Source organism: Ovis aries, chromosome 2 (assembly GCF_016772045.2).
Source record: "Ovis aries strain OAR_USU_Benz2616 breed Rambouillet chromosome 2, ARS-UI_Ramb_v3.0, whole genome shotgun sequence".
NCBI classification, from domain to species: Eukaryota; Metazoa; Chordata; class Mammalia; order Artiodactyla; family Bovidae; genus Ovis; species Ovis aries.
The window spans coordinates 118,034,397-118,059,788 of record NC_056055.1 but is presented as its reverse complement, the minus strand read 5'-3'; the positions used below and the strand labels follow the sequence as shown (position 1 = coordinate 118,059,788).

The following is a 25,392-nucleotide window of genomic DNA, read 5'->3' as shown; positions in this document are numbered from 1 at the left end:
TTGAATGACCTCTTGATTGTTTGTAGGTTTTGGCAATTATGAATAAAGCTGCTGTAAACATCTGTGTGCAGGTTTTTGTATGAATGTAAGTTTTCAAATTATGGTAACATAAATTAACATTTGGAAAAATACCAAAGAACATGACTGCTGGATTGTTTGGTATGTTTAGTTTGTAAGAAACTGCCAAGCTGTCTTCCCAAAGCAGCTGTACTAGTTTTCATTCACAATAAGCATGATATTTTTTCTTGGTCTGAAGTCTGTTTTGTCTGAATGTCATATAACTATTCCAACTTTCTTTTGATTAGTGTTAGCATGGAATATTTTTCTCCATTCCTTCACTTTTAATCTATCTGTATTGTAATGTCTTATGTAGACTACTGTTTTCTATTCATTGTCCCTGTTATTTATTTTCTTCCAACATTTTCTTCCTTCTCGGGTCTTCACTGAGCATATTATATTGTATTCTTCTTCTCCCCACTTAGCATATTGACTATACTTTTGAAAAGAGTTAGAATTTTTGTTTCCCTTGAGTTTGCAATATACATTTACATCCAATCTAAGTCTTCTTTCAAGGTAACACTCTACCAGTTCATGGATAGTGCAAGTAAATATCTTATAATAAAGTGTTCCTGATTTCTCTCTCCATCTTTTATAACATTGCAGTCATTCACTTCGCTTACCCATAATCTATAATCACTATTACTATTTGGAACAAAATGTTAGCTCAATTAAAAATAAGAAAACTCAAATATTTTAATTTACCTTTATTTCTTCTCTTCCTTTCCTTTTGCAGATCTAAGTTTTAAAAATCTTTATATTTTTTATTTGGCTGTGCCAGGTCTTAGTTGCAGCATATGAACTCTTAGTTATGGCATGTGGATTCTAGTTCCCTGACCAGGGATCGAACCTGGCCTCCTGCACTAGGAGCATGGAGTCTTAGCCACTGGACCCCCAGGGAAGTCCCACATATGAGTTTTTGAAGCAAGTATACATTTGCTTCTCTTTGGAAAATGTGTTTTTCACTTTCCCTGCCAGGCAGATCTCCTGGCAACAGTCTCCCTCAGCGTTATTAACTGTTTTCGGCTGTGCCGGGTCTTCATTGCTGCGGCTGCTCTTGTGGAGCACAGGCTCTAGGGCACACAGGCTTCAGCAGTTGTGGTGCGTGGCTCAGCGGCTGCTGCTCCCGGGCTCTAGCGCACAGGCTGCATATTGTGGTGCACCTGGCTAGCTGCTCCACAGCATGTGGGATTTTCCCAACCAGGGACCGAACCCGTGTCTCCTGCATTGGCAGGCAGATTCTTTACCACTGAGCCTCCAGGGAAGCCCTCTCTTTTTCCCGAGAAGTTTTTTTTTGCCCCTTCACTTTTCAGTGATAATTTTCTGGATACAGAATTCTAGGTTGGTGGTTTTTCTAGGTTTTTCTTTCAATACTTTAAATATTTTACATCACTCTCTTCTTGCCCACATGGTATCTGAAGAGAATTTTGATGTAATTTTTTATCCTGGTTCCTCTATTGGTAATGTGTTTTCCCCCTTTTGGATTTCAACTTTTCTCTTTGCCTTTGATTTCTGTAGTTTGAATATACTATACATAGACGTAGGTTTTGGTTTTTTTTTAGTATTTATCATACTTGGTGTTTTCTAGGCTTCCTATATCTGTGATTTGTTGCCTGAAATTAATTTTGAAAATTCTCAGTCACTGTTACTTCCAATATTTCTTCTCTTTCTTCTGGTATTCCAATTACACATGCTACACCTTTTGAAACTGCTTCATCATTTTTGGATATTCTGTTCCATTATTTTTTCTCCTTGCTTTTCAGTTTTGGAAATTTCTAGTGACATATCTTTAAGTTCTGGATTCTTTCCTGGGCTAGTACAATTTATTGATAAGTTCAAAAGCATTCTTCGCTTCTGTCACAGATTTTTTGATTCCAAGCATTTCCACTTGATTCTTAGTTTCTACTTTTCTGCTTATACTGCATATCTGTTCTTGCATGTTGTGCCCTTTTTTCATTGGAATCCTTAGCATATGAATCAAATTTAAAAAAAATTCCCAACCTGGTAATTTCAACATCTCTGTCATATCCAAGTTTTATTCTGATGCTTGCTCTGTCTCTTCAAAATGTGTTTCTTGTCTTTTAGTATGATTTGTAATTTTTTGTTGAAGGTCAGTGTAAGGTACTAGACAAAAATGAATTGAAGTAAATGGGCTTTTATGTGAGGCTTTATGTTTATCTAGCTATGGGTTAGGCTGTATGGTGCCGTGGTAAAAAATCTGCCTGCTAATGCAGGAAAAGCAAAAGATTCCAGTTTGATCCCTGGGTGGGGAAGATCCCCTGGAGAAGGAAATGGCAACCCACTTCAGTATTCTTGCCTGGGAAATCCCGTGGACAGAGGAGCCTGGCAGGTTACAGTCCATGGGGTCACAAAGAGTCAGACTCAACTGAGCACACACACACACATAGATGTAGATGTCAGATGATAAAATTCCCTCTGGAGTCTTTGCTTTGGCTCCCGTTGCCTTTGGGTTTCCTTAGAGCCTTCTCATATTACATCTGAGACCCACTTCTTTTTGTTGTATCCCTTGTCATTAAACAGGATCTCTATTGACGTGGTTGTACAGTGTGGAAAGAGGAGAATGTTCTATAGTACTATGAGTAAGCGTCATCCTCTTGATGAGCTTGTGATCCTGGATTGTGATCTTCACAAATGCTTTTCAGTTGCTTTTTTCTCTGTTAGGAGAGACAGAAAGGCTAGAGGGGGCTGGTTTGGGTATTTTTCTTCACCCAGATAGAAGCTTAGAGGAGGCTGTAGTTAGGTATTTCCCCTCCCTCAAGTCAGTTGAGCTCTGGTAAACCGCTTTCTCTGGAGGGCAGGCCTTCTTAAGACAGAGTGCTGTCAGCATACTTCAAAATGGCCATTTCCATTGCTTTCTCGTCCTTTCGACCAATATCAAGTGCAAAACGGTCATTTTCCGTCTGCCTGCCAGAAGCATGAGGGGATTTTTTTCTCTGGGGACTTGGTAAGGTTTCTGGAGATAAACCTCAGAAAACTGGTGGGGTGGCGTTGAAGGGGCAGGTGGGTGGTAATTCTCACACTGTTTTCACTTAGCCTCTAGCAAATCAATTACAGTTTAGCTTTTCCTGCCCTGGTGTTAATTCCTTAGATTCTGCTCTTATAAGTTATGATTCTGTCTGCTTGTCGCTTTAATTTTGTGGGCAGAGGTCGTGATCTCGAAAGTCTGCTGGATCTGAGAATAGTTGATTTTCAGTTTGTTCACATTTTTTTCTTGAGGTCAGCAATGATGACTTTTTAACTCCTTACGTGCCAGGTTGAAAACTAGTGATGTTTTTTGAAGATCAACAATTGTTTTGAAGAAGTCCGATTTATTGATTTTTTTTCCTTGACAGTGTGTGTTTTGTGTGTTATGTTTAAGAATCTTTGCCAAACTCAAGGTCACTAAAATTTTCTCCAAGAAACTTTGTAGTTTTAGCGATTATCTACAGGCTTCCCTGGTGGCTCAGATAATAAAGAATCCTGCCTGCAATGTCAGGAGATCCTGGCTCAACCCCTGAGTTAGGAAGATCTCCTAGAGAAATTCTACACTCCATTTTGGGTTATTTTTTGTATGTGGTAGTGAGGTAAAGCAAGAGACTTAATTTTTTGCATATCCAATTGTTGAAAAGATTTCTTGCAAAGATTTATTTCTTATAAAGATTACCCTTCTTCATTGAATTGCCTAGCCAAAAATCATTTGTGAGTCTATTTTGCTCCATTGATCTAACTGTCTCTCTTTATGCCAATACCAGTTTTGATTACTGTGGCTTTATAATAAGCCTTTAAATTATGTAATTACTGTAAAGCAAAATTAATTCAACATTATTTTTCAAAGTATTTTGGCTTTTCATTTCCATATAGGTTTTAGAATTGGCTTGTCATATTTTATAAAAAAAAAGTCTGCTAGTATTTTTATTGGTATTGCAATAAATTTGTAGATCAATCTTGGAGAGAATTGATATTTAATTTCTCCATAATAAATTTACTGAATTTCTATAATATCAACAGGCACTGTGCTAAGCATTTTACACTTATTCTTTTTTAAACTGCAGTGTAATTGCTTTACAATGTTGTTAGTTTCTGCTGTACAATGAAGTTAATCAGCTATACGTATACATATATCCTCTCCCTCTTAGACCTGCCTCCCGCCCTCATATCCCACCTATCTAGGCCACCACAGAACACCGAGCGAGCTCCCTGCACTACACAGCAGGCTCCCACTAGTCATCTATTTTATATGTGGTAGTGTTTACATGTCAGTCCTAATCTCCAGTTCATCCCAGCCTCCCCTCCCGCCCGTGTCCGCACGTCCCTTCTGTCTGTCTGCATCTTGCCTTGCAAATAGGTTCATTTGTACCATTTTTCTAGATACCACATACATATGTTAATATAGAATATATGTTTTTCTCTTTATGACTTACTTCATTCTGTATAACACATTCCAGGTCCGTCCACATCTTCACAAATGATGCAATGCCATCCCTCTATATGGCTGAGTGATATCCAATCACACACATACATATGCGTGCATATATGTGTACCTATACATGTGTCTATCACACTGTCTTTATCCATTCGTCTGTTGGTGGACATTTAGGTTGCTTTAATGTCCTGGCTATTGTAAATAGTGCTGCGATGAGAATCACGGCATCTGTGCCTTTTTAAAAGGGAGGGTAATTGTTTTACAATGTTGTGTTGGTTTCTGCTGTGTAACAGCATAAATCAGCCATGCGTGTGCATGTGTGCTACGTCACTTCAGTTGTGTGCAACTCTGTGCGACCCTACGGACTGCAGCCTGCAAGGCTTCTCTGTCCTTGGGATTCTCCAGGCAAGAATACTGGAGTGGGCTGCCATACCCTCCTCCAGGGGATCTTCCCGACCCAGGGATCAAACCTGCATCTCTTACGTCTCCTGCATTGGCAGGTGGGTTCTTCACCACTAGCGCCACCTGGGAAGCCCATGAATCAGCCATGAGTATACATATATCCCCTCCCTTTTGAGCCCCCCTTCCAAGCCTACCCCCATCCCACCCTTTTAGGTCATCACAGGCTGGTTCCCTTGTTATACATGAACTTCCCACTAGCTATCTATTTTACATTTGGTTACGTATATATTTCAATGAAACTCTTAATTGTACCCTCTTCTTCTCCTGTTATGTCTACAAGTCCGTTCTGTCTCTATTCCTGCCCTGAAAATAGATTCATCAGTACCATTTTTCTAACCCCCATAAATGAGTTAATATATGATATTTGTTTTTCTCTTTCTGACTTACTTCACTCCATATAATAGGCTCTAGGTTCACCTACCTCAGCTCAACTAACTCATATTCATACCTTTTTACAGTTAAGCAATATTCCGTTGTGTATATGTACCACAACTTCTTCATCCATTCATCTGTTGATGGACAACTAGGTTGCTCTCATGTCCTGGCCACTGTAGACAGTGCTGCAGTGAATACTGTGGTACATGTGTCTTGTTGTAATTTCATTTATTTATTTTCGGCAGTGCTGGGTCTTTGTTAATTTGTGCAGGCTTTCTCTAGTTGAGGCAAGTGGGGGCTACTTTGTTGTGGTTCGTGGGCTTCTCACTGTGGTGGCTTCTCTCGTTGTGGAACACAGATTCTAGGCATGCAGGCATCAGTAGCTGCAGCACGTGGGCTCAGCAGTTGTCACTTGTGGGTTCCAGTGCATGGGCTCAGTTGTTCAACAGCATGTGGAACCATCCCTGACCAGGGACTGAACCCATGTGCCCTGCAGTGGCAGGTGGATTCTTATCCACTATGCCACCAGGGAAGTCCCGTGGGATACATGAGTCTTTTGTATTATGGTCTTCTTAGGGTGTATGCCCAGTAGTGGGATTTCCATGTCAAAGGTAGTTTTATTCCTAGTTTTTAATGGACTCTCCATTCTGTTCTCCATGGTGGTTATATCAAATTTACATTCCCACTAACAATGCAAGAGGGTTCCCTTTTCTCCACATCCTCTTCAGTCTTTACCATTTGTAGATTTTAAAAATATTTATTTATTCTTGATTGATGATTGGTTTAGAATATTGTTTGTAGATTTTTTGAAGATGGCCATTTTGATCTGTGTGGTGTGATGCCTCACTGCAGTTTTGATGTGTATTTCTCTAACAATGACTGAGATTGAACATCTTTCCATGTCTTTGTTGGCCATCTGTATGTCTTCTTTGGAGAAATATGTTAGCTCTTCCACCCATTTTTTGATTTGATTGTTTTTCTGATATTGAGCTTCATGAGCTGCTCATATATTTTGGAGATAATCCTTTGTCACTTGCTTCATTTGCAATTCTTTTCTCCCATTCTGAGAGTTGTTTTCTCATCTTGTTTATAGTTTCCTTTGCTGTCCAAACTTTTTAAGTTTAATTAGGTCCCGTTTGTTTATTTCCATTACTCTAGGAGTTAAGTCAAAGAGGATCTGTGATTTACATCAAGAGTGTTCTGCCTATGTTTTCTTGTAAGAGTTTTATAGTTTCTGGCCCTAAATTTAGGTATTTAATATATTTTATATTTGTGTATGATGTTAGGAAGTGTTCTATTTTTATTCTTTTACATGAGCTGTCCAGTTTTTCTGGCACCACTTATTAAAGAGGCTGTCTTTTCTCCACTCTCTTCTCTGTCAAAGATAAAGTGCCCATAGAAGTGTAGGTTTTTCTCTGGGCTTTCTATCTTGTCCCATGGAACTACATTTCCATACTGTCTTGATGACTATAGCTTTGTACTATAGTCTGAGGTCAGAATTGTTGATTCCTCCAGCTCCATTTTTCTTTCTTAAGATCGCTTTGGCTACTTGGGATCTTTGTGATTTCATGCAAATTGTAAAAATTTTTGTTCTAGTTCTGTGGAAAATGCCATTGGTAATTTGATAGGGATTTCATTGAATCTGTAGACTACTTTGGATAATACAGTCATTTTCACGATACTGATTCTTACAATCCAAGAACATGATATATTCTTTCCATCTGTTTATGTCCTCTTTGATTTCTTTCATCAGTGTCTTAGTTTTCTGCATACAGGCCTTTTGTCTCCTTAGGTACATTTATTCCTAGGTGTTTTATTCTTTTTCCTGCAATGGTGAGTGGGATTGACTTTTAAATTTCTGATTTTTCATTGTTAGTGTTTAGGATCGCAAGGGATTTCTGTGTATTAATTTTCTATACTGCAACTTTACTAAATTCATTGATTAGGTCTAGTAATTTTCTGATGGTATCTTAAGGTAGTATCATGTTTGCAAACAAAGAGTTTTTCTTCTTTTCCAATCTGAATTTTTATTTCCTTTTCTTCTCTGATTGCCATGGCTAGGACTCCCAAAGCTAGGTTGAATTACAGTTTCAAGAGTGATCATCCTTGTCTTGTTCCTGATCTTAGAGAAAATGCTTTCAGTTTTTCACCATGAGAATAATGCTTACTATGGGTTTGTCATATATGGCCTTTATTATTTTGAAGTAGTTTCCTTCTACAGAGAAGGCGATGGCACCCTACTCCAGTACTCTTGCCTGGAGAATCCCATGGACGGAGGAGCCTGGTAGGCTGCAGTCCATGGGGTCGCACAGTCGGACACTACTGAAGTGACTTAGCAGCAGCAGCAGTTTCCTTCTACGCCCATTTTCTAGTTTACCATAAATGTGTATTGAATTTTGTTGAAAGCCTTTTCTGTATGTTGTGATTATAATATAGTTTTATCTTTCAATTTGTTAATATGGTATATCACATTATTGTGTATATTGAAGAATCCTTGCATCCGTGGGATAAACCCCTCTTGATCATGGTGTATGATCCTTTTAATGTGTTGTTGGATTCTATTTGCTAGTATTTTGTTGAAAATTTTGCATCTATATTCATCAGTGATATTGGCCTGTAATTGCCTTTTTTTTTTCTTTCTAGTCTTTGTCTGGTTTTGGTATCAGGGTGATGGTGGCCTCATAGAATGAGTTTGGGAGTGTTCCTCTCTTTGCAATTTTTTGGAAGAGTTTGAGAAAGATAGGTTTTAGCTTTTCTCTCAATGTTTGATAGAATTTTCCTGTGAAGTCATCTGGGCATGGGCTTTTTTAAGATTTTTGATCACAGTTTCGGTTTCAGTGCTTGTAATCAGGCTATTTATAATTTCTATTTCTTCTTGGTTCAGTCTTGGAAGGTTGTACTTTTCTAAGGATTTGTTCATTTTTTCCCAAGCTGTCCATTTTATTGGCAAATAGTTGCTCATACAAGTCTCTTATGAGCCCCTGTATTTCTGCACTGTCCGCTGTAACTTTTTTCATTTCTAATTTTATTGATTTTAGTCTTCTCCCTTTTATTTTTGATGAATCAGACTAATGGTTTGTCAGTTTAGTTTATCTTCTCAGAGCGCCAGCTTTTCATTGTTTTCTTCTTCATTTATTTCTGCTTTGATCCTTACGATTTTTTTCCTTCTACTAACTTTGGTGTATTTGTTGTTCCTTTCCTAGTTGCTTTAGATATGAGGTTAGGTGGTTTATTTGATATTTTTTCTATCCTGGAGAGTGTTGTGTGTGCACTTGAGAAAAAGTGTATTCTGCTGCTTTTGGATGGAATGTTCTATAGGTATCAATTAGGTCTATCTGGTCTAATGTGTCATTTAAGGTCTGTGTTTCCTTATTGATTTTCTGTTTCAGTGGGGTATTAAAGTCCCCTACTATTATTGTATCAATTTCCCCTTTTATTTTTGCTAGCATTTGTCTTATGTATTGAGGTGTTCCTACGCTGGGTGCATAATTTATAATTGTTATATGATCTTCTTGGATTGATCACTTTATCATTATGTAGTGTCCTTTCTTATCTATCAGTTTCTATTTTAAAGTCTATTTTGTCTGATATGAGTATTGCTACTCCAGTTTTTACTTCCATTTGTATGGAATATCTTTTTCCATCCCCTCACTTTCAGTCTGTATATGTTCCTAGGTCTGAAGTGGGCTTCTCGTGAGCAGCATATACACAGTTCTTGTTTCTGCATCCTTTCAGCCAGTCTATGTCTTTTAAATGCTTTACTTTTAAGGTAGTTATCAATATGTATTGCCATTTTCTTAATTGTTTTGAGTTTGTTTTTGTTAGTCTTTTTCTTCTCTTGTGTTTCTTGCCTAGACAAACTCCTCTACCATTTGTTGTAAGGCTGACTTGGTGGTGCTGAATTCTCTTAGCTTTTGCTTGTCTGTAAAGCTTTTCTTGATCCAATCTGAATGAGATCCTTGCTGGGTAAAGTAACCTTGGTTGTAGGTTTTCCCCTTTTATCACTTTAAATACATCCTGCCACTCCCTTCTGGTCTGAAGATTTTCTGCTGAAAAATCAGCTGACAGTCTTACGGAGATTCCTTTGCATGTTATTTTTTTTGCTTTTCTCTTGTTGCTTTTAGTATTTTTTCTTCGCATTTAGCTTTTGTTAGTTTGATGAAAATATGTCTTGGTGTGTTTCTCCTAGGGTTTATCCTGTATGGGACTCTAACAAACCTACCAAATACACAGAGATAAAAATGCAAATTAGACAAAATGAGACAACACAGGAATATATTCCAAATGAAGGCACGGGATAAAATACAAGAACTAAGTGAAGTGGAGATAGGCAACTTACCTGGGAAAGGAAAGCGACATCCAGGTCCAGGAAGCAGAGTCCCAAACCAGATCAACCCAAAGAAGACTACACAGAAACACATTACCATTAAAATGGGAAAAATTAAAGACAAAGAGAGAATAGTTAAAAGCAGCAAGGGAAAAAGCAGTTAAATTAGATACAAGGGAGCTCCCATAGGCGGTCAGCAGAAACTCTGCAGGCCAGAAGGGAGTGGCATGATATGGTTAAAGTGACGCAAAGGAAAAAAAATACAACTAATACTGGCAAGGCTTTTATTCAGATCTGATGGAGACATCAAAAGCTTTACAAGCAAGCAAAAGCTAAGACAGTTATCACCACCAGAGCAACTTTACAAAAAATGTTAAAGGTATTTCTCTAAGTGAAAAAGAAAAGGCTTGTCTTTCCTGATTTCATAATTCATGAAAATTATAAAAAGAAAAACCTCACTGGTAAATGCAAATATATGTAAAGGGAGTAAATCCACCAAATTGTATTGCTGATCCTGCTCACAGTGCCAACTGTCTCGATGTTCACACTGTTCGTTAAACCCAGCGTAGGCAAGGTGTGAACTAAGAGGCTGGCGAAAGATATGAAGAACCGTAGGAACTACAAACAAGTTTATTCTTTCCTGGCTGGCACAGAAGCCGTACCGGAATTCCGTCCTCTCATGGGCGACCCCGTGGACACAGCTGTAACGCAGCAGTAAGTGACACCGCTTTCTAGGTGGAGCTCCTGTCCCTACAGCACAAAGCAGCTTATGACCAGGCGAGTGCCTCATAGCCTGCGTGTGCAGTGTTGTAAGTCATCTCAGCTGCTACAGTCATTGTTTACAAAACATGGGGCGACAGAGCCTGAACATGCCATCTTGGCTAATTTGCTCTCTCCCTCGACACACGTAAAGCTAAAAGGTTAAAGACAAAGGGAGCAAAAGCATCTATATCCATGATAAGTAGGGAATCACAAACAAAACAGTAAACATGGTAAGGAGTAAAAATGCAGGGTTGTTAAAAATGCATGTGAACTTAAGAGATCAGCAAAACAACCACATATTGTGTAGAGATTGCTATATATAAACCTCACAGTAATCATAAAGCAAAAATTTGTAATAGACATAGATACAGGAAGAAAGGAATTTGAACATAATATTAAAGATAGTCATCAAACCACAAAGGAAGAGAACAAAAGAACAAAAAAGGAAAAAAAAATCCCAAACAATTTACAGAATGGTATATGTACATACCTATCAATAACTACTTTAAATGTGAATAGACTAAATGGACCAATCAAAAGATACAGAGTAGCTGGATGAATAAAAAAAAAGCAAAAGGTATATTGTCTATAAGAGACTCATTTTAAAGCTAAAGACACAAACAGACTGAAAGCAGGGGGATGGAAAAAGGTATGCCCTGTAAATAGAAACAAAAAGAAAGCTGGGATAGCATTACCTGTATCAGACAAAATAGACTTTAAGACAAAAACTGTAACTAGAGAAAAGGTAGGACATTACATAATGCTCAAGGGGTCAATCTAAGAAGATATAACAACTGCAAATATATATGTACCCAAAATAGAAGCATCTGAATACACAGAGCAAATATTAACACACATAAAAGGAGCAACTGATAGTAACACAATAGAAGGGAACTTTAAAACCCCACTTACTCAATGGGCAGATCATATACACAGAAAATCAATTAAGGGAACACTGGCCTTAAATAACAGATTATTCCAGATAGATACACATGTTACATATACACACACTCCATTCCATCCAAAAGCAGCAGAGTACATTCCGGTACACACAGAACATTCTCCAGGGCAGATCACATGCCAGGCCACAAAACAGTTCTCAGTAAATTTAAGAAAACTGAAACCATACAAAGCATCACTTTCAACCACAGTGCTATGAGACTAGTAAGCAACTTCAAGAATAAAACTGGAAAAATCACATTCACATAGGATAAACAATACGCTACTAAACAATTGATGAAGCACAACAGAAATCAAAGAGGGAATCAAAAAACACCTGGGAACAAATGAAAACAAATAAAATGACCCAAAATATATGGGATGCAATGAAAGTGGTTCTAAGGGGGTAGTTTATAGTAGTATAAGCCTTGACCTCAAGAAACAAGAAAAATTTCAAATAAACAACCTTACACCTAAAGAAACTAGAAACAGAAAACAAACAAAGCCCAATGTTACCAGAAAGAAAGAAATGATAAAGATCAGAGCAGAAATGACTGAAAAAGAGATTAAAAAAATACTAGGAAAGATAAATGAAACTAAGTGGTTATTTGAAAAAACTGCAGGAGACATAAGAGACACAGGTTTGATCCCTGGGTCAGGAAGAACCCCTGGAGGAGGGCACGGCAATCAACTCCAGTATTCTTGCCTGGAGAATCCCAGGGACAGAGGAGCCAGGTGAGCTCGGGTCCATAGGGTCACAAAGAGCTGGGACACAACTGAAGTGACTTAACACACACACATGCAGTATCTATTTATGATACAGTCTTCAAGAAGTGGGTACAGCAGGAATACACCTCAACAAAATAAAGGCCGTATGATGAGGTCACAGCTTAACAGCATACACAACAATGACAAGCTGAAATCATCTCCTCTAAGATCAGGAACAAGACAAGGATGCCTAGTCTTGGCACTTTTATTCAAAATAGTATTGGCAGTTGTAGCCACAACAATTAGATAAGAAAAAGAAAAATCCAAACTGGAAAGCAAGAAGTAAAACTGTCACTGTTTGCAGATGACATGATATTTACATAGAAAACCCTCAAGGCACCACCAAAAATTACTAAAGCTCATCAGTGAATTCAGTTGTAGGATACAAAGTTAATATAGAAAAATCTGTTGAAATTCTATACACTAACAACAAACTATCAGAAAGAGAAATTAAGAAAACAATTCCATTTACAACCATATGAAAAAGGTTAAAATAAATTTAACCAAAAAAACAAGAAAAGCCCAATGTGATTAAAAAACGGGCAGAAGACCCGAATAGACACTTTTGTAAACGAAACACCATGCTGGCCAACAGGCACACAAAAAGATTCTCAGTGTCACTAATCAGCAGGTACATGCAAATCAAAACCACAATGAGGTATCACCACCTCACACCTGTCAGAAAAGCTATTCTCAAAAACACAACAAAAAAGGGACCCTTCACACTGCATACACAAAGTAGACTTTTAAGTCAAAATCTGTCATAAGAGACAAAGAAGGACATATGATAAAAAGGCTAATTCACCAAGAAGATAAAACATTTATAAAGATGTATGTACCAAACATCAGCGCTCCTAATATGTGAAACAATAATTTCTTATTGGCAAAATTAAAGGGAGAAATAGATTTATAAAGATAGAAGAAAACTTCAACCCCCCCACCCCCGCTTCAGTAATGGATAGAACAGCAAGACAGAAGATCAATAAGGAAATGGAGGCCTTGAATAACACTAGAGATCAATCAGACCTAGCAGACATATACAGAAATGTGTTACCGAACAACAGCTCTCAAGTGCATATGGAATATTTTCTGGGGTAGATGATATGTTAAGGCTGCCACAAATAAGTCCTGATAAATTTTAAAGACTGAAACCATACAAAGCATCCATTCTAATCATAATGGATAAAACTAAAGAAATCAATAGCAAGAAGAAAACTGGAAGCTCCGAAAGTATGTGGAATTTACACAGTACATCCTTAAACAACCAATGGGTCAAAGACATCACATGCAAAGTTGGAAGATGCCTTTGAGATAAATGCAAATGAAAGCACAACATATGAAAACCTGCAAGATGCAGCCAAAGTCATGCTGAGAGATAAATTTATAGTTGTGAATTTTTAATTATAAAACATTAAGTTAGTAACCCAAGTTTACACCTTAAAAAACTAGAAAAAGAATAACAAACTAAACCCAGAGCAAAAGCAATAATGAAGATTAGAGCAGAGATAAAATTTAGAATAGAAAAAAAAAAGAAAAAAACAATAAAACAAATAGCTGGTTCACTGAAAAGATCAACAAAATGAACTTTAGACTGACTAAAAAAACTCTAAATAACTAAAATCAGATATCAAAGAAGGGATATTAGTATCAACTTTACAGAAATAAAAAGAATTATGGAGGAGTACTATGAACTGTATGTCATAACAGGATAACCTACACAAAAATGGACAAACTCCTAGAAACACAATGGGCCAAAACAGAAACAGGAACAAACAGAAATATGAATAGGCCTGTAATTAGTAGAGAGATTGAAATGGTAATTTAAAAAGCCACCCAACAAGAAAACCCATGGCAAGACCGCGTCACTGGTGAACTCTAGCAGACATGAAAACAACTAACATGGATTCTCCTCAAATTACTCCAAAGGAAACTGAAGGGGAGGGAACACCTCCAAACTCCAAATTCTCAGGCTAGCAGTATCTTGATGCCAAAAACAGAGAAAGATTGTACAGGACAAGAAACACTACAGACCAATATCCTGGAAGTATACAGATTCAAAAATTCTCAACAAACAAGGGGTGGGAGTGGGTGAAGGGGCTCAAAAGGCACAAATTTCCCAGATAATTAAGTCATAGGGACGTAATGTACAGCAAGCACACCAACTGTAGTTAATAATACTGTATTGCATATTTTAAAGTTGCTAAGGGAGTAAATTTTATAAGTTCTGATCACAAGAAAAAAATCTGAACTATGTATGGTGATGGATACTAACTAGACTTACTGCAGTGATTTTACAATATAAAGACTGAATCATGCTGTACATGTGAAACTAGTAGAATGCTGCATGTCAATTATATCTCAGTGAAAACAAACAAAAAACACTGCTTCAGACTGTAATATTAAAGAATCTATTTGAAAATAACCTTTAATTGTGGTAATTCATCCCCCCGTACTCCCCCCCACCATTGTCACAATTCAGCTTAAGGAAGTATATCAATTCTTTAAGGGTCACATGTTTAGGGTGGTGGGGGGAAAAAAAAAGAGTCACATGTTTAAAAGAACTGTTACAATTAAATGGGGATATTGAACAAGATAGGTGGAAATATCCTCTACACAGGAGAATCATATAACAAAGTAAATAAATCTAATAAGCCTATATCCATCACATGTAACCCAGTGAAGGCCTTCTTCAGAATGACTTTTTGAATATTGGTATGACAAAGATGATTCTGTTATCAGGTGACTGTGAGGTTGTTTAAGTTAAAAATCTCTAACTGATGCTATTAGTATCATTAGAGTGATAATTACTACTGACTGTCATTAGAGTGAAATGATCATTTCTAGTTATTTCCAAGGTTATAAACTTCCTGAAATTGGGTTCATACTTTCTACACTTTGAGATTCCCTATATTATTAAGTATCATGATCTAAACATAAATGTTTGTTAAACTGAATTTCTGCATAAGTTGACAGCCTTTTATTTTCACTCTAGGAAAATAAGATTTATTAAGCTAAAAAGACAGTGTCTTTGAATTATTTTCAAAAATGTATTTTGACTAAGAAAAAAGCTCTTAGCAATAAAAGTTATATAGATACTAAACAATTATCTCAACTTTAACTTTAGTTAAGAGATAACTTTATAGATGGATAAACTGTATATATTACCAAATTTTCAAAAATAACTTGTGCCAAATTCAATGTTAAAACAGAGTAGTTAGAGATTGCCGTTAAAATTCTGAATTTTAAGGTATTTAGGTATTTGGCTAATTAACCCTTTATTCTACCAGTAGAGGCGGTAACAGTCGCCATGCTGTGACAATTCTCTTGCCGCATGTAATACCACTGTGTATTACACCAATTTAAGCAGCTGAACTAGGCCACACTGCCAGCATAGCCAGAAAAATAACGGTAACTTTAAAGTTAAAACACCAGTTGCTTTTTGTTAGGTAAGAACTATCAATGAGCAGGAAGAGCAAGGCCATCGTCTAGGAATCGCATGACTACAGTATACAATATAAACAAGAGTGTACTTCATTAGCTATCACAGGTGTTCCATGCTTTCAACCGTTAAGACAGGACAGTATTCGATTAATATAGAGGTAAGCACAAATTTTAATCACCTTGTGACTAATGTTAATGACAGCAACAAAATCATGGTGCTTTTCCTAGTAAATGTTTAAAAAAAAATCTTCAACAAAATCTTAGCCAACAAAATTCAATAGCACATAAAAGAATTATGTACTTTATGGTTCAAAACACAAATATCAATTAGTGTGATACATCACATTAACAGAACAAAGGGTAAAACCCACATGACCATCCTAATTGATGCAGAAAAAGTGTTTGACAAAATTCAACATCTCTTCATGATAAAAAAAACATTCAACAAACTGAACAGAAGGAAACTATAACAACATAATAAAGGCCATACATGACAAGCCCACAGATAACATCATACTCTGTGGTGAAAAACTGAAAGCTCTTCCTCTAAGATCAGGAAAAGTTAAGGATGCCCATTTAAAAAATATTTACTGGACTGACTGATGTGGCTGCTTCCGGTCTTCGTGGCAGCATGCAGGATCTTTCGTTGTAGCACACAGGCTATTTATTTGTGGTGCTCAGGCTTCCTTGCTCTGTGGCATGTGAGGTCTTAGCTCCCTGACCAGCGATCAAACCCACATTGCATTGCAGGCAGATTCTCAACCACTGGGAAGTCCCAGGATGTCTGTTTTTGAGACTTCTAATAAAACAGTACTAGAAGTCCTAGACAGAGCAATTACCTAAGAAAAGAAAAAAGTTAACCAAATTGGAAATAAAATCTATTGGTAGACATAATCTTATATGTAGATGTGCCAAAAGATTCTACACCCCACACCCACACACGTTAGAATTAACAAATTTAGCAAAATTGAATGAGCTAAAATATGTAAACGTCTGTTGTATTTCTACATGTTAACAATGAAAAACCCTAAAAGGGAATTAAGAAAAGAATTCAATTTACAACTGCATCAAAAAGAATAAAATCCTTAGGACTACTTAACCAAGGAGGTGAAAGAAAGACCTGTGTGCTGGAAACTACACTGGAAACAAAGCTGATGAAAGAAGTTACAAAAGATGACATACAGGAAGGCATTATGTGCCCATAAGTTGGAAGATTCTTAAGATGTCAATACTACCCAAAGTGATCTACCAATTCAATCCCTATCAAAATCCCAATGATGTTTATTATAGAAAAATATAGTTCATTCGAAGATTCAAACAAAATTTCAAATGACTCCCAAATAGCCAAAACATTCTCAAAAAATAATTAAGTATAAGGACCCACACTTTCTGACTTAAAATTTTAATACAAAGCTACAGTACTCAAAGCAGTATACTGGCACAAAGACAGGTATACTGACAAGAGTCCAGAAAAAGACATAATAGACATACATGGTCAAACAATTGTTGATGAGGGTGCCAAGATCATTCAATGGGAAAGGACAATATTTCCAACAAGTGGTGTTTTAAAAACTAGATAGTCACATGTCAAAAAAAAAAAAAAAAGGTATATGCTTACCTTAAATCAAATGCAAGTTAACTCAAAATGGATCAAAGACCTAAATACAAGAGAGAAAACTACTGTAAGAAAAGCTTCATGACATTGGATCCGACAATTATTTCTTGGACACCACAGAAGAACAGGCAGTTAAAGAGGAAACAAATAAGCTGAACTACACCAAAATTAAAACCAATTGTGTGAGAGGGTGCAACAGTGAAAATGCAACCCACTGAACACAAATGTTCAGTGTCACTAATTATTAGGGAAATACAAATCAAAACTACAATATAATACAATCTCACATCTATTAGGATGGCTACTATCAAAAAAACAGAAAATAAGTGTTGGTGAGGATGTGGACAAATTGGTCCTGTTGGTGAGAATGTTAAATAGCCATTATGGAAAACAGCATGGCAGTTCTTCAAAAAATTAGACAGAATTACCATATGATCCACCATTTCCACTTCTGGGTATATACATGAAAAAATTGAAAGTAGGGTCCTAAAAGAAGTATTTGTATACCCATGTTCAAGGCAGTATATTATTCACAATGGCCAAAAGGTGGAAGCAACCCAAGTGTCTGTCAACAAAATGGATTGACAAAAGGTGGTATATACAGACAAGAGACTGTTACTCAGTCTTAGAATGAATGGTACAACATGGATGAACCTTGAGAACAGTAAGCTAAGTGATCAAGTCAGAAAAGGGAATGTAGGATTCCACTTACATGAGATGCCTAGAGCAGCCGAAATTGGAGACAAAGTAGAATGGTGCTTGCCAGGCTGAGGGGAGAGAGGAGAAAGGAGTTACTGTCCGAAGGGTAGTTTCAGCTTTGCAGGCTGAGATCTCTGGAAATGGAAAGTAGTGACTGTGGCACAACGAAGTGAACGCTGTACTGCCACTAACTGCATACCTAAAAACTGTCCTCTATGATGGCAAGATGTATGGGTATTTTACATATTCACAATTTCCTCAAGTTAAAATTAACCAACAATTAAAACTGAAAAAATAAGTGATTCTGCATCACTGCATCCATGTGGTCAAAGTTGCCACCACCAACACTGGGAAAACCTAAAGGTCCATTTTGGAAAGAAATGTGCTTAAGTGTTTGGGGATCAAGAGGCAAGCTGTAAGCACGTTAACACTTCTGTGAAAGCAAGCATGCACGACGTTCACACTTGCTGTACACAGGTGAAATGTATATGGGATTTAGTTTACCATTCTTGCAACATTACTGTAAATTGGAACTATTTCCAATTAGAAAAACAAAGCTATTTTTGGCCAGTTTTGAGACTAAAATAAACCATGCAGCAATGGCCATTTATACAGAAAACTTTTTTTGACATTTAAAATTTCTCAGGTATGATTATCACATTAATACCTGGCACCATCACAAATTTTAACCCTATATAGGTGAAAGTTTAAGATGACTGGGACTTACCACTTTAAATGCTAGGATGGTGCACGGACAGCTTTCAAGTCTTTTTACTTTTCTTGTTTATAAATTTTAATGGTCAAGGTCATCAACATCTGCTTCAGTAGATGGCTGTGCTTGTTCTCACAAGTGTTTCTGAGAATATGATGCAAAAATGACGCTGCAGATAATAGCTGTTCTTCCATCTCCACCTAGTGGTTAGTTATCACCTCTATCTTTACCTACCTGCTTTTTACAACGATCACATTTGTACTTTTAAATTTACTGAAAGTAAGGGTAAAGAGATCCTGAGATTCTTTTGTTAAGTGCACAAACTTCGTATTTTCGTTGTTCAAAGACTTTTATCAACAATCTCGTGTGTTTCTGAATATCAAGTCAGATAACCCTTCCCCAATTTGTAACATAAGATCTCTATAATTAAAATCAATGACTTGTTCTTGGATTTAGTCATCTTGATTAATGAGATTTCTCATAAATAAGTCTGCAGAGACTATAAAAATGACTTTAAAGTATCACAAAAATAGAACTATACAGCTGTACGTTATACTATTCTGTCTCAATTGCCTGGCTGCTCATCAGCAGTTATAGTGATTTCCAACTATGTCCCTATTTCCTCTTAGATAGCACTTCTTAATCTTTTCTCAAATTGTAGGACTCTGCTCCCACAAAGAGAAAACGAATTTGAAGGTGAAGGTGAAGTTGCTCAGCCGTGTCCGACTCTTTGCCATCCCATGGACTGGAGCCCACCAGGCTCCTCCATCCATGGTATTTTCCAGGCTACAGTACTGGAGTGGGGGTGCCATTTCCTTCTCCAGGGGATCTTCCCGACCCAGGGATGGAACCCCAGGTCTCCCGCATTGTAGGTAGACGCTTTTACCATCTGAGCCACCAGAGAAGCCTTATAATTAGTTTTATTATAAAGGATTCAAATAAGGATCAACCAAATGAAGACACTTGGAAGATGAGGTAAGGTCTGGGAGGAAAGGCAGAGCTTCTGCACCCTTTGTGGAATCAAGGTACATCGCCATTGCAGCAAATCAGTGTGTTCACTGAGGAACACAGGAAGCTCCACTGAGCCTCAGTGTCCAGAGTTTTTAACTAAGGCTTCATTATTTGGGCACAACTGATTACAACATGGGGCATTACAACTAGGTCAGGTCAATTTCCAGGGTCCCCACCCATCTACCACGGGGCCTGCCCCAAATTCCAACCCTCTGTGTGGTAGGTCCTTTCTGGTGACCAGCCCCCATCCTCGTTATCCAGGGGTCTACCATGACTTGCCTCATTAGCAACACAAAGACACTCCTCGTACTCAGGAAATCCCAAGGGTCTTAAGAAGTGTACAGTGAGGAACCAAGGATGGAGGCCAGACAAACCACACCAGAGTTGGAAGGTTGAACTTTGAAGGGTCAAACCACTGTAACAGCTACAATTTTCCTTCACTTACCAAGAGCCTATTTTCACCCCGGTAGAGAATGCACCCTTGAAGACAATGAAGAGACAGCCCCCCAAAACCAGAATGGGATTTTATTGTGTAAAGTTTATAGAAGTATGACTAGTATTCTTCTGTACAAAGTGCACAACAAATGGTTTTAAATATAACTGAGAGAAATGCGAATCCTATGACATTCGATACAAGCTGCATCATTTACAGGTACACTAAAAAAGTTTTTAAAATATCATCTTTCTCCAAAGAGTCCATTGCGCATTTCTGAAGAGTAGCGACGGGGAACCTCCCAGGCAGTCACAAGGGCATCTTATTGCCCTCGATGCTGATTTTTACTGCGTGTGCAGATCTGCTTTTTTTCCTGATGTCTGTGAACTTTCTCATCTGTTTATCCAGTCGACTGATACCCTTCTTGGAGGTCCCCTGAAACTAAGAGTGGAGTAAAAATTAAAGAGCAAATTACTGAAACACATATATTTAGTTTTGTCGTTCACCTTCTTTTCTCTGAAAGTCAGCAGACTGAAGAGTTCCCAGCTCTGGAATAACCAGAGCAAGCTTTGGTGACCTCAGGAACAACAGGGCAAGTACACACAGCAGTGTCAGAAATGCATATTAAGCTCTCTCAGAGAAGAATTTTGTTGTTATCTGTGCCGTATTTTAAAACTTTGCCTCAAGTCCACAGAAATTTGCTAGGAAGAGAAACGGGGGAGGAATGAAACTGCATTCCCCCTAATTCATCTGATTACATTCTGACTTTATGCTTTTCCCTTTCAAAGACCAAATATGGAGGTGACCTCTTAATATACACAAGTTCTAACAGTGCTGGCATAAAAAATTATGATCTTCTAAGGCAAGGAAAGTCATCGAGAAAAAAACCCTAAGCGTAATGAATGAGATCAGAACTGCTAAGTGCTTGCTGGAGCTCTAGTTTCAGATTAGAAATAGTCAGGGTTGTATAACCCTGTGCAAATGATGCCCCTTGTCTGAACGACTTCCAAGACTGCTGGGAGAAGTGATCAGGTAATAATAACAAATACAAGCACACAATCAGGGCTCAAAATAAACATCAGCTACTACTACTATTACAACTACTTTGCAATCAGTTTGACACAAAAAGAAAAGTAAATTAAGTCTCCTGATCCAAGGGGCTTACTACTTCTTGCATTCTCTTTCTACCTGCCCTTTTATGGTTAAAGATTTGTTGTTAGGTAATTTCTTCTATATTTTGAAAAGATTGTTATGTCTCGAAAAAGAGTGGTTTTCAAGAAATTGACACCTTTAAGAAATGCTGAAAAGGTCTGCCATTTATGTTGGATCAGGGCAAACTCTTCTTGTTTGGTACAGTAATGCCAGCAATCCCAATCTTCATGAATGCTGAGTAGTTGAAAAGAGATGAGTTCTTTTAGTTCTTTTCCCCAGATGTTTACTACTCAATCACCTGTGAAGCTTAATCCAAAGAATGCTAGAATTAGGTAGAGACTAGGAGATACTTCAGGGCTGGTACGAGTGTGGTGAAGTTCTTTTGAGTTGGGGAACCCCTCGTAGGCTTATCTCACCTTTAGATTCAGCTTCTACCTCAGATATAAGCAAGGATCTCTAACAAATCATTCTTGAATAAGAGCTACATTGATATCATCTTAGATTTTCTATGTACATCCCAATTACAAATATTATATTAACATCAACTTTAGTATTTGGCACTAGTACTGTGAGGGGGTGTAAAAATTCATTATCAGACGAGAAAGCGCTATCACCCTATGCAATACCCCAGATTTCTGGACAGTCCCAAGTAAGTATCTGACTTCCTTTCAGACCATGTGCCCCGATTTTTAGTATGTGCAGTCAGCGCACACGGGGAAGCCTTACCTGTTCAGATCTCTGCCAACTGCCCAACTCCCAGCAGCTCTACTCATCAGCCTGGACTTCTTATCCACTCCCAGCACCTTCTGTAACAATTTGAGCCCTCTAACCTCAGCAACTGGGACACGCCCAGGCTGCGCTGATCTACCCCTTGCTATAGATCATAAGACCCGTAGCTGGCAAATGCCTGGTTGCCCCAAGTCTGAAAACTCATGAAACTGAGTGCCTAGCATGTCAGATTCAGTAACTTCTCTCTTGATTGCTTAACCCTATGCCACCTAGGACAGTAGAGCTGTATACTGCACCACTGTACCAGTGAAAATCAAAAGTAGCCTAAAAGATTAGCAAGATGGGTTTGCTTTAAAAAATATGGTACAATCATATTATAATACAATATTTAGTCACTGAAGAATGTTTACTCAAATGAATTTTTACCATGTTAAGTAAAACATAAACCTAACAAGATATAAAAGAATATGATCACAATTTTGCTTAAAAGTTAAAACTCTACCACCACAACAAAAGAAACCCCAAACCAGTAATAATATGTTTATGCACACATATATAAAGGATTAAAGAAATAACCCAGAATGTTAATATAAGGTGTGGTGGGATTATAAGTGACACTAAGTTTATTTGTGCTCTTAGTATTTAAAGATTTATATAAAAACATGCACTGCTTTGTCATTTCAATGTTATTTTAAAAGCATTCCATGGAATAAATTAGCATATAAACATACAATGTAGTACAGGTTATTAAATTATTTAGAAGTGCAAAATCAGAAACCATAGTATAATGAACAAATTATTAATATATTTTACATGATAGACTTATGCAGCCATTACAAATAATAAATATATAAGGTGGTTTAATGAGAGGAAGTGATCAAAATTATATAAATATAATTTTAATTATATTAAAATATCAATAGGAAACAAGGCAAAATTTTTGTCAAATTGCTTTTGAGTGGTGAGTGATTTTTCTTTTTAAAATCTCAAAATTTTCTACAATTATAAGCAGGAAAAATTAAGTTTAAAACATTACTGAAAACACATTTAATACATCAAAATTGTTAACAGTGGTGCTTTACATGGAGGAAGAACAGAACTTTGGGGGAATGGGGTTTATTCTACAGTATATTTACTCATGTAATTTCAAAAATAAGAATTAGACTTAAAACCAAAAGAGTGTCATGTGAAAGCCATTAATTCACTGCAGTCTCCTCTGAGGAAGCATGCTCTCCAGTGACACGCACAGTGTCTGCAGTGTGGGAGCCGGGAGGGGACATGTGAGGGACCTTAACAGGGAGACAGTGCAGGGCAATCACTGCAGTGCAGCACGGGGCGTGCTGGCTTGGGGTCTAGTTGCTCAGTCGTGTCCGACTCTTGCGACCCCATGGACAGTAGCCCGCCAGGCTCCCCTGTCCATGGGATTCTCCAGGCAAGAACACTGGAGTGGGTTGCCACTTCCTTCTCCGGGGAATCTTCCCAACCCAGGAATAGAACCCAGGTTGCTTGCATTGCAGGCAGATCCTTTACCAACTTAGCTACGAGACCAGGTCCCAAAACGTGCCTTAATTATTATTTTTCGGACAGAGCTCTATAAGTCAGGCAGGCCAAGATAAGTAACAGTCCATTTTGATCTTGGGAATGCTGGACAAAGGAGAACTCTGAACTTCCCTCTCGTCATGCTGGTCACGTCTCAGTCTAGCAGGAGGCTGGGCCACCTCTTCCCACATCCCCAACACCTACAGGGAAGGCGGGATCCAGACTGTCAAATTGCTGACAGGCACATGCCCTTCCAAAAGAGACTGGCCATTATGGCTTTTTATTACATTTTTCTCTGCCCTATTGTAGATCTTGATTTTCTAAAATAAGTGTGCTGGGGAAGAAAATATATTATGAAAGAGAAGAATAAAAGAAAGGAAGAGACAGTGAGAATAGTAAAGGTAAAGACAAACAGGGGTGGTGGGGAGGGGAAGGAGGGATATCAAGGGAAACAGAAACAGACAGAGGAGAAAAGGGAAGGAGGAGACTCCTGGTGGTCTTCTGGTTAGGACTTCAGGTTTTCACTGCCTGGGTTCAATTCCTGGTCAGAGAACTGAGATCCCACAAGCCACAAGGTGTGACCAAGAAGAGGAGTAGTGGGGAGGAAAAAGGGAAGGAAGCAGAGATGAAGGAATTCCTAGCACTGAACCAGTGTTCTACCCTTTATTTATTCTCAATGACTAAGACTGTGTGCTTGGACTTGATAGTAGCTTGACAGCAAAGTGAACCGGCAGGAAAGTGAGTGTGTCTGTGGAAACAGCTGCCCAAGTAGGGCTAACAGAGGAGGCACAAAAGACAGGCAACACACTTGACTCTCAACCGTTCACTGCAGCAAAGTGCTCCTGCTGACCTGGGAGCACAGTGGGTCAGTGGGTCTGGCTTTGTGAATGTTCCAAAGTTGTCTTCATTTCAGGCCATGGACCAAATGTATATTGATTAAATTTATCTCCTAAATATTCAGTGTCAGGATTTATGCAATGAGCCCTCAAAGGCAGGTTACTGAGCCACTGACAACAGGAAGCCACCTCCCTTCCACCAAGATGTTACTAACCAGCTTATATGCCTCTAAGGCAGACCAACCACTATGATTCTGGGCCCTGACAAAAACCTTTTTAATAAAAAGGGTACCAGGCAGAAAGACCAAAATATCTATCAGTGAGGTAATTATGTACTGGGGTACTGATAGAGGAAGGGAGCCTCGTGTCAATTTCTAAATATTCAAGATGACCAGAATGTCACCAGGTGCCTGTCACAGTCATTATGTCAGGACTACAAGCGGTTCTGGCCTTTTCTGGTTAGGAAAGCACACACACACACTTGGTTCCACTCTAGCTGCTCAAGCCCATGCACAGAGCATGCTTCCTCGGGATACCTCCCAGATAACGCTCTGGCAGGGCCAGGCTACAGGGGCATCCTGTTGCCTTCGATGCTGAACTTGACAGCACGGTGCACTCGGCTGAGCCGCTTCTGCTCTGCAAATCTCCTCTTATGCTTTTCCAATCGGCTTAGGCCCTTTTTAAGTATACCAGGCTAGAAAGAGCAGTTTGAATGGAGAATAAAAAAAGATTACTGAGCAGCAATGAGGACCAGCGAGTAGTATTTACAGGGATGGCGACAGTGTCTCCCCTCACCACCTCCTAGCAGGCTGACTGACAGCACCTCAACAGGAAGGGAGGGGTAGGCTGCAAAGCAAGTGAGTTCTGTTTCTCAGGGTTCTAGAAAATAGAAGACTACACCAAAACACTCTACCTTCAAGCTTCAGTTGAAACAAAAGGAGTTAACATGAAGAGACTTCCCAACTGATAATGCTTCTTTAAGTCTGAAGTAATGCTCACCGGTAATAATGGTCAGAAATATTACCAAACCAGTAATAATAATAACCAGATAAACTGGGTAGATAAAGAGAAAATAGCTCCCTTCAAATCAGATAAACCTTAACAGCTGCTTA

General features: G+C 38.2%; 1 protein-coding gene across 13 annotated transcripts in view; it reads right to left on the bottom strand.

The window, feature by feature from the left end:
- Positions 1-9,914: 9,914 nt before the first annotated feature.
- IWS1 (interacts with SUPT6H, CTD assembly factor 1) overlaps positions 9,915-25,392 on the bottom strand; it is a 57,252-nt gene continuing 41,774 nt past the window's right edge. For 4 of the 13 annotated variants that reach the window (XM_060409610.1, XM_060409614.1, XM_060409612.1 and 1 more), the window contains exons 14-16: positions 17,882-24,974; positions 17,173-17,212; positions 9,915-16,393 (exon numbers count right to left, since the gene is read on the bottom strand). In XM_060409610.1, the coding sequence (XP_060265593.1) occupies positions 24,846-24,974 (129 nt within the window). In that variant the 3' untranslated portion in view covers positions 9,915-16,393; positions 17,173-17,212; positions 17,882-24,845. Of the gene's footprint in view, positions 24,975-25,392 lie in introns of all 13 variants that reach the window. The other 9 variants (XM_060409607.1, XM_027964677.3, XM_027964675.3 and 6 more) reach the window with 5 other exon arrangements.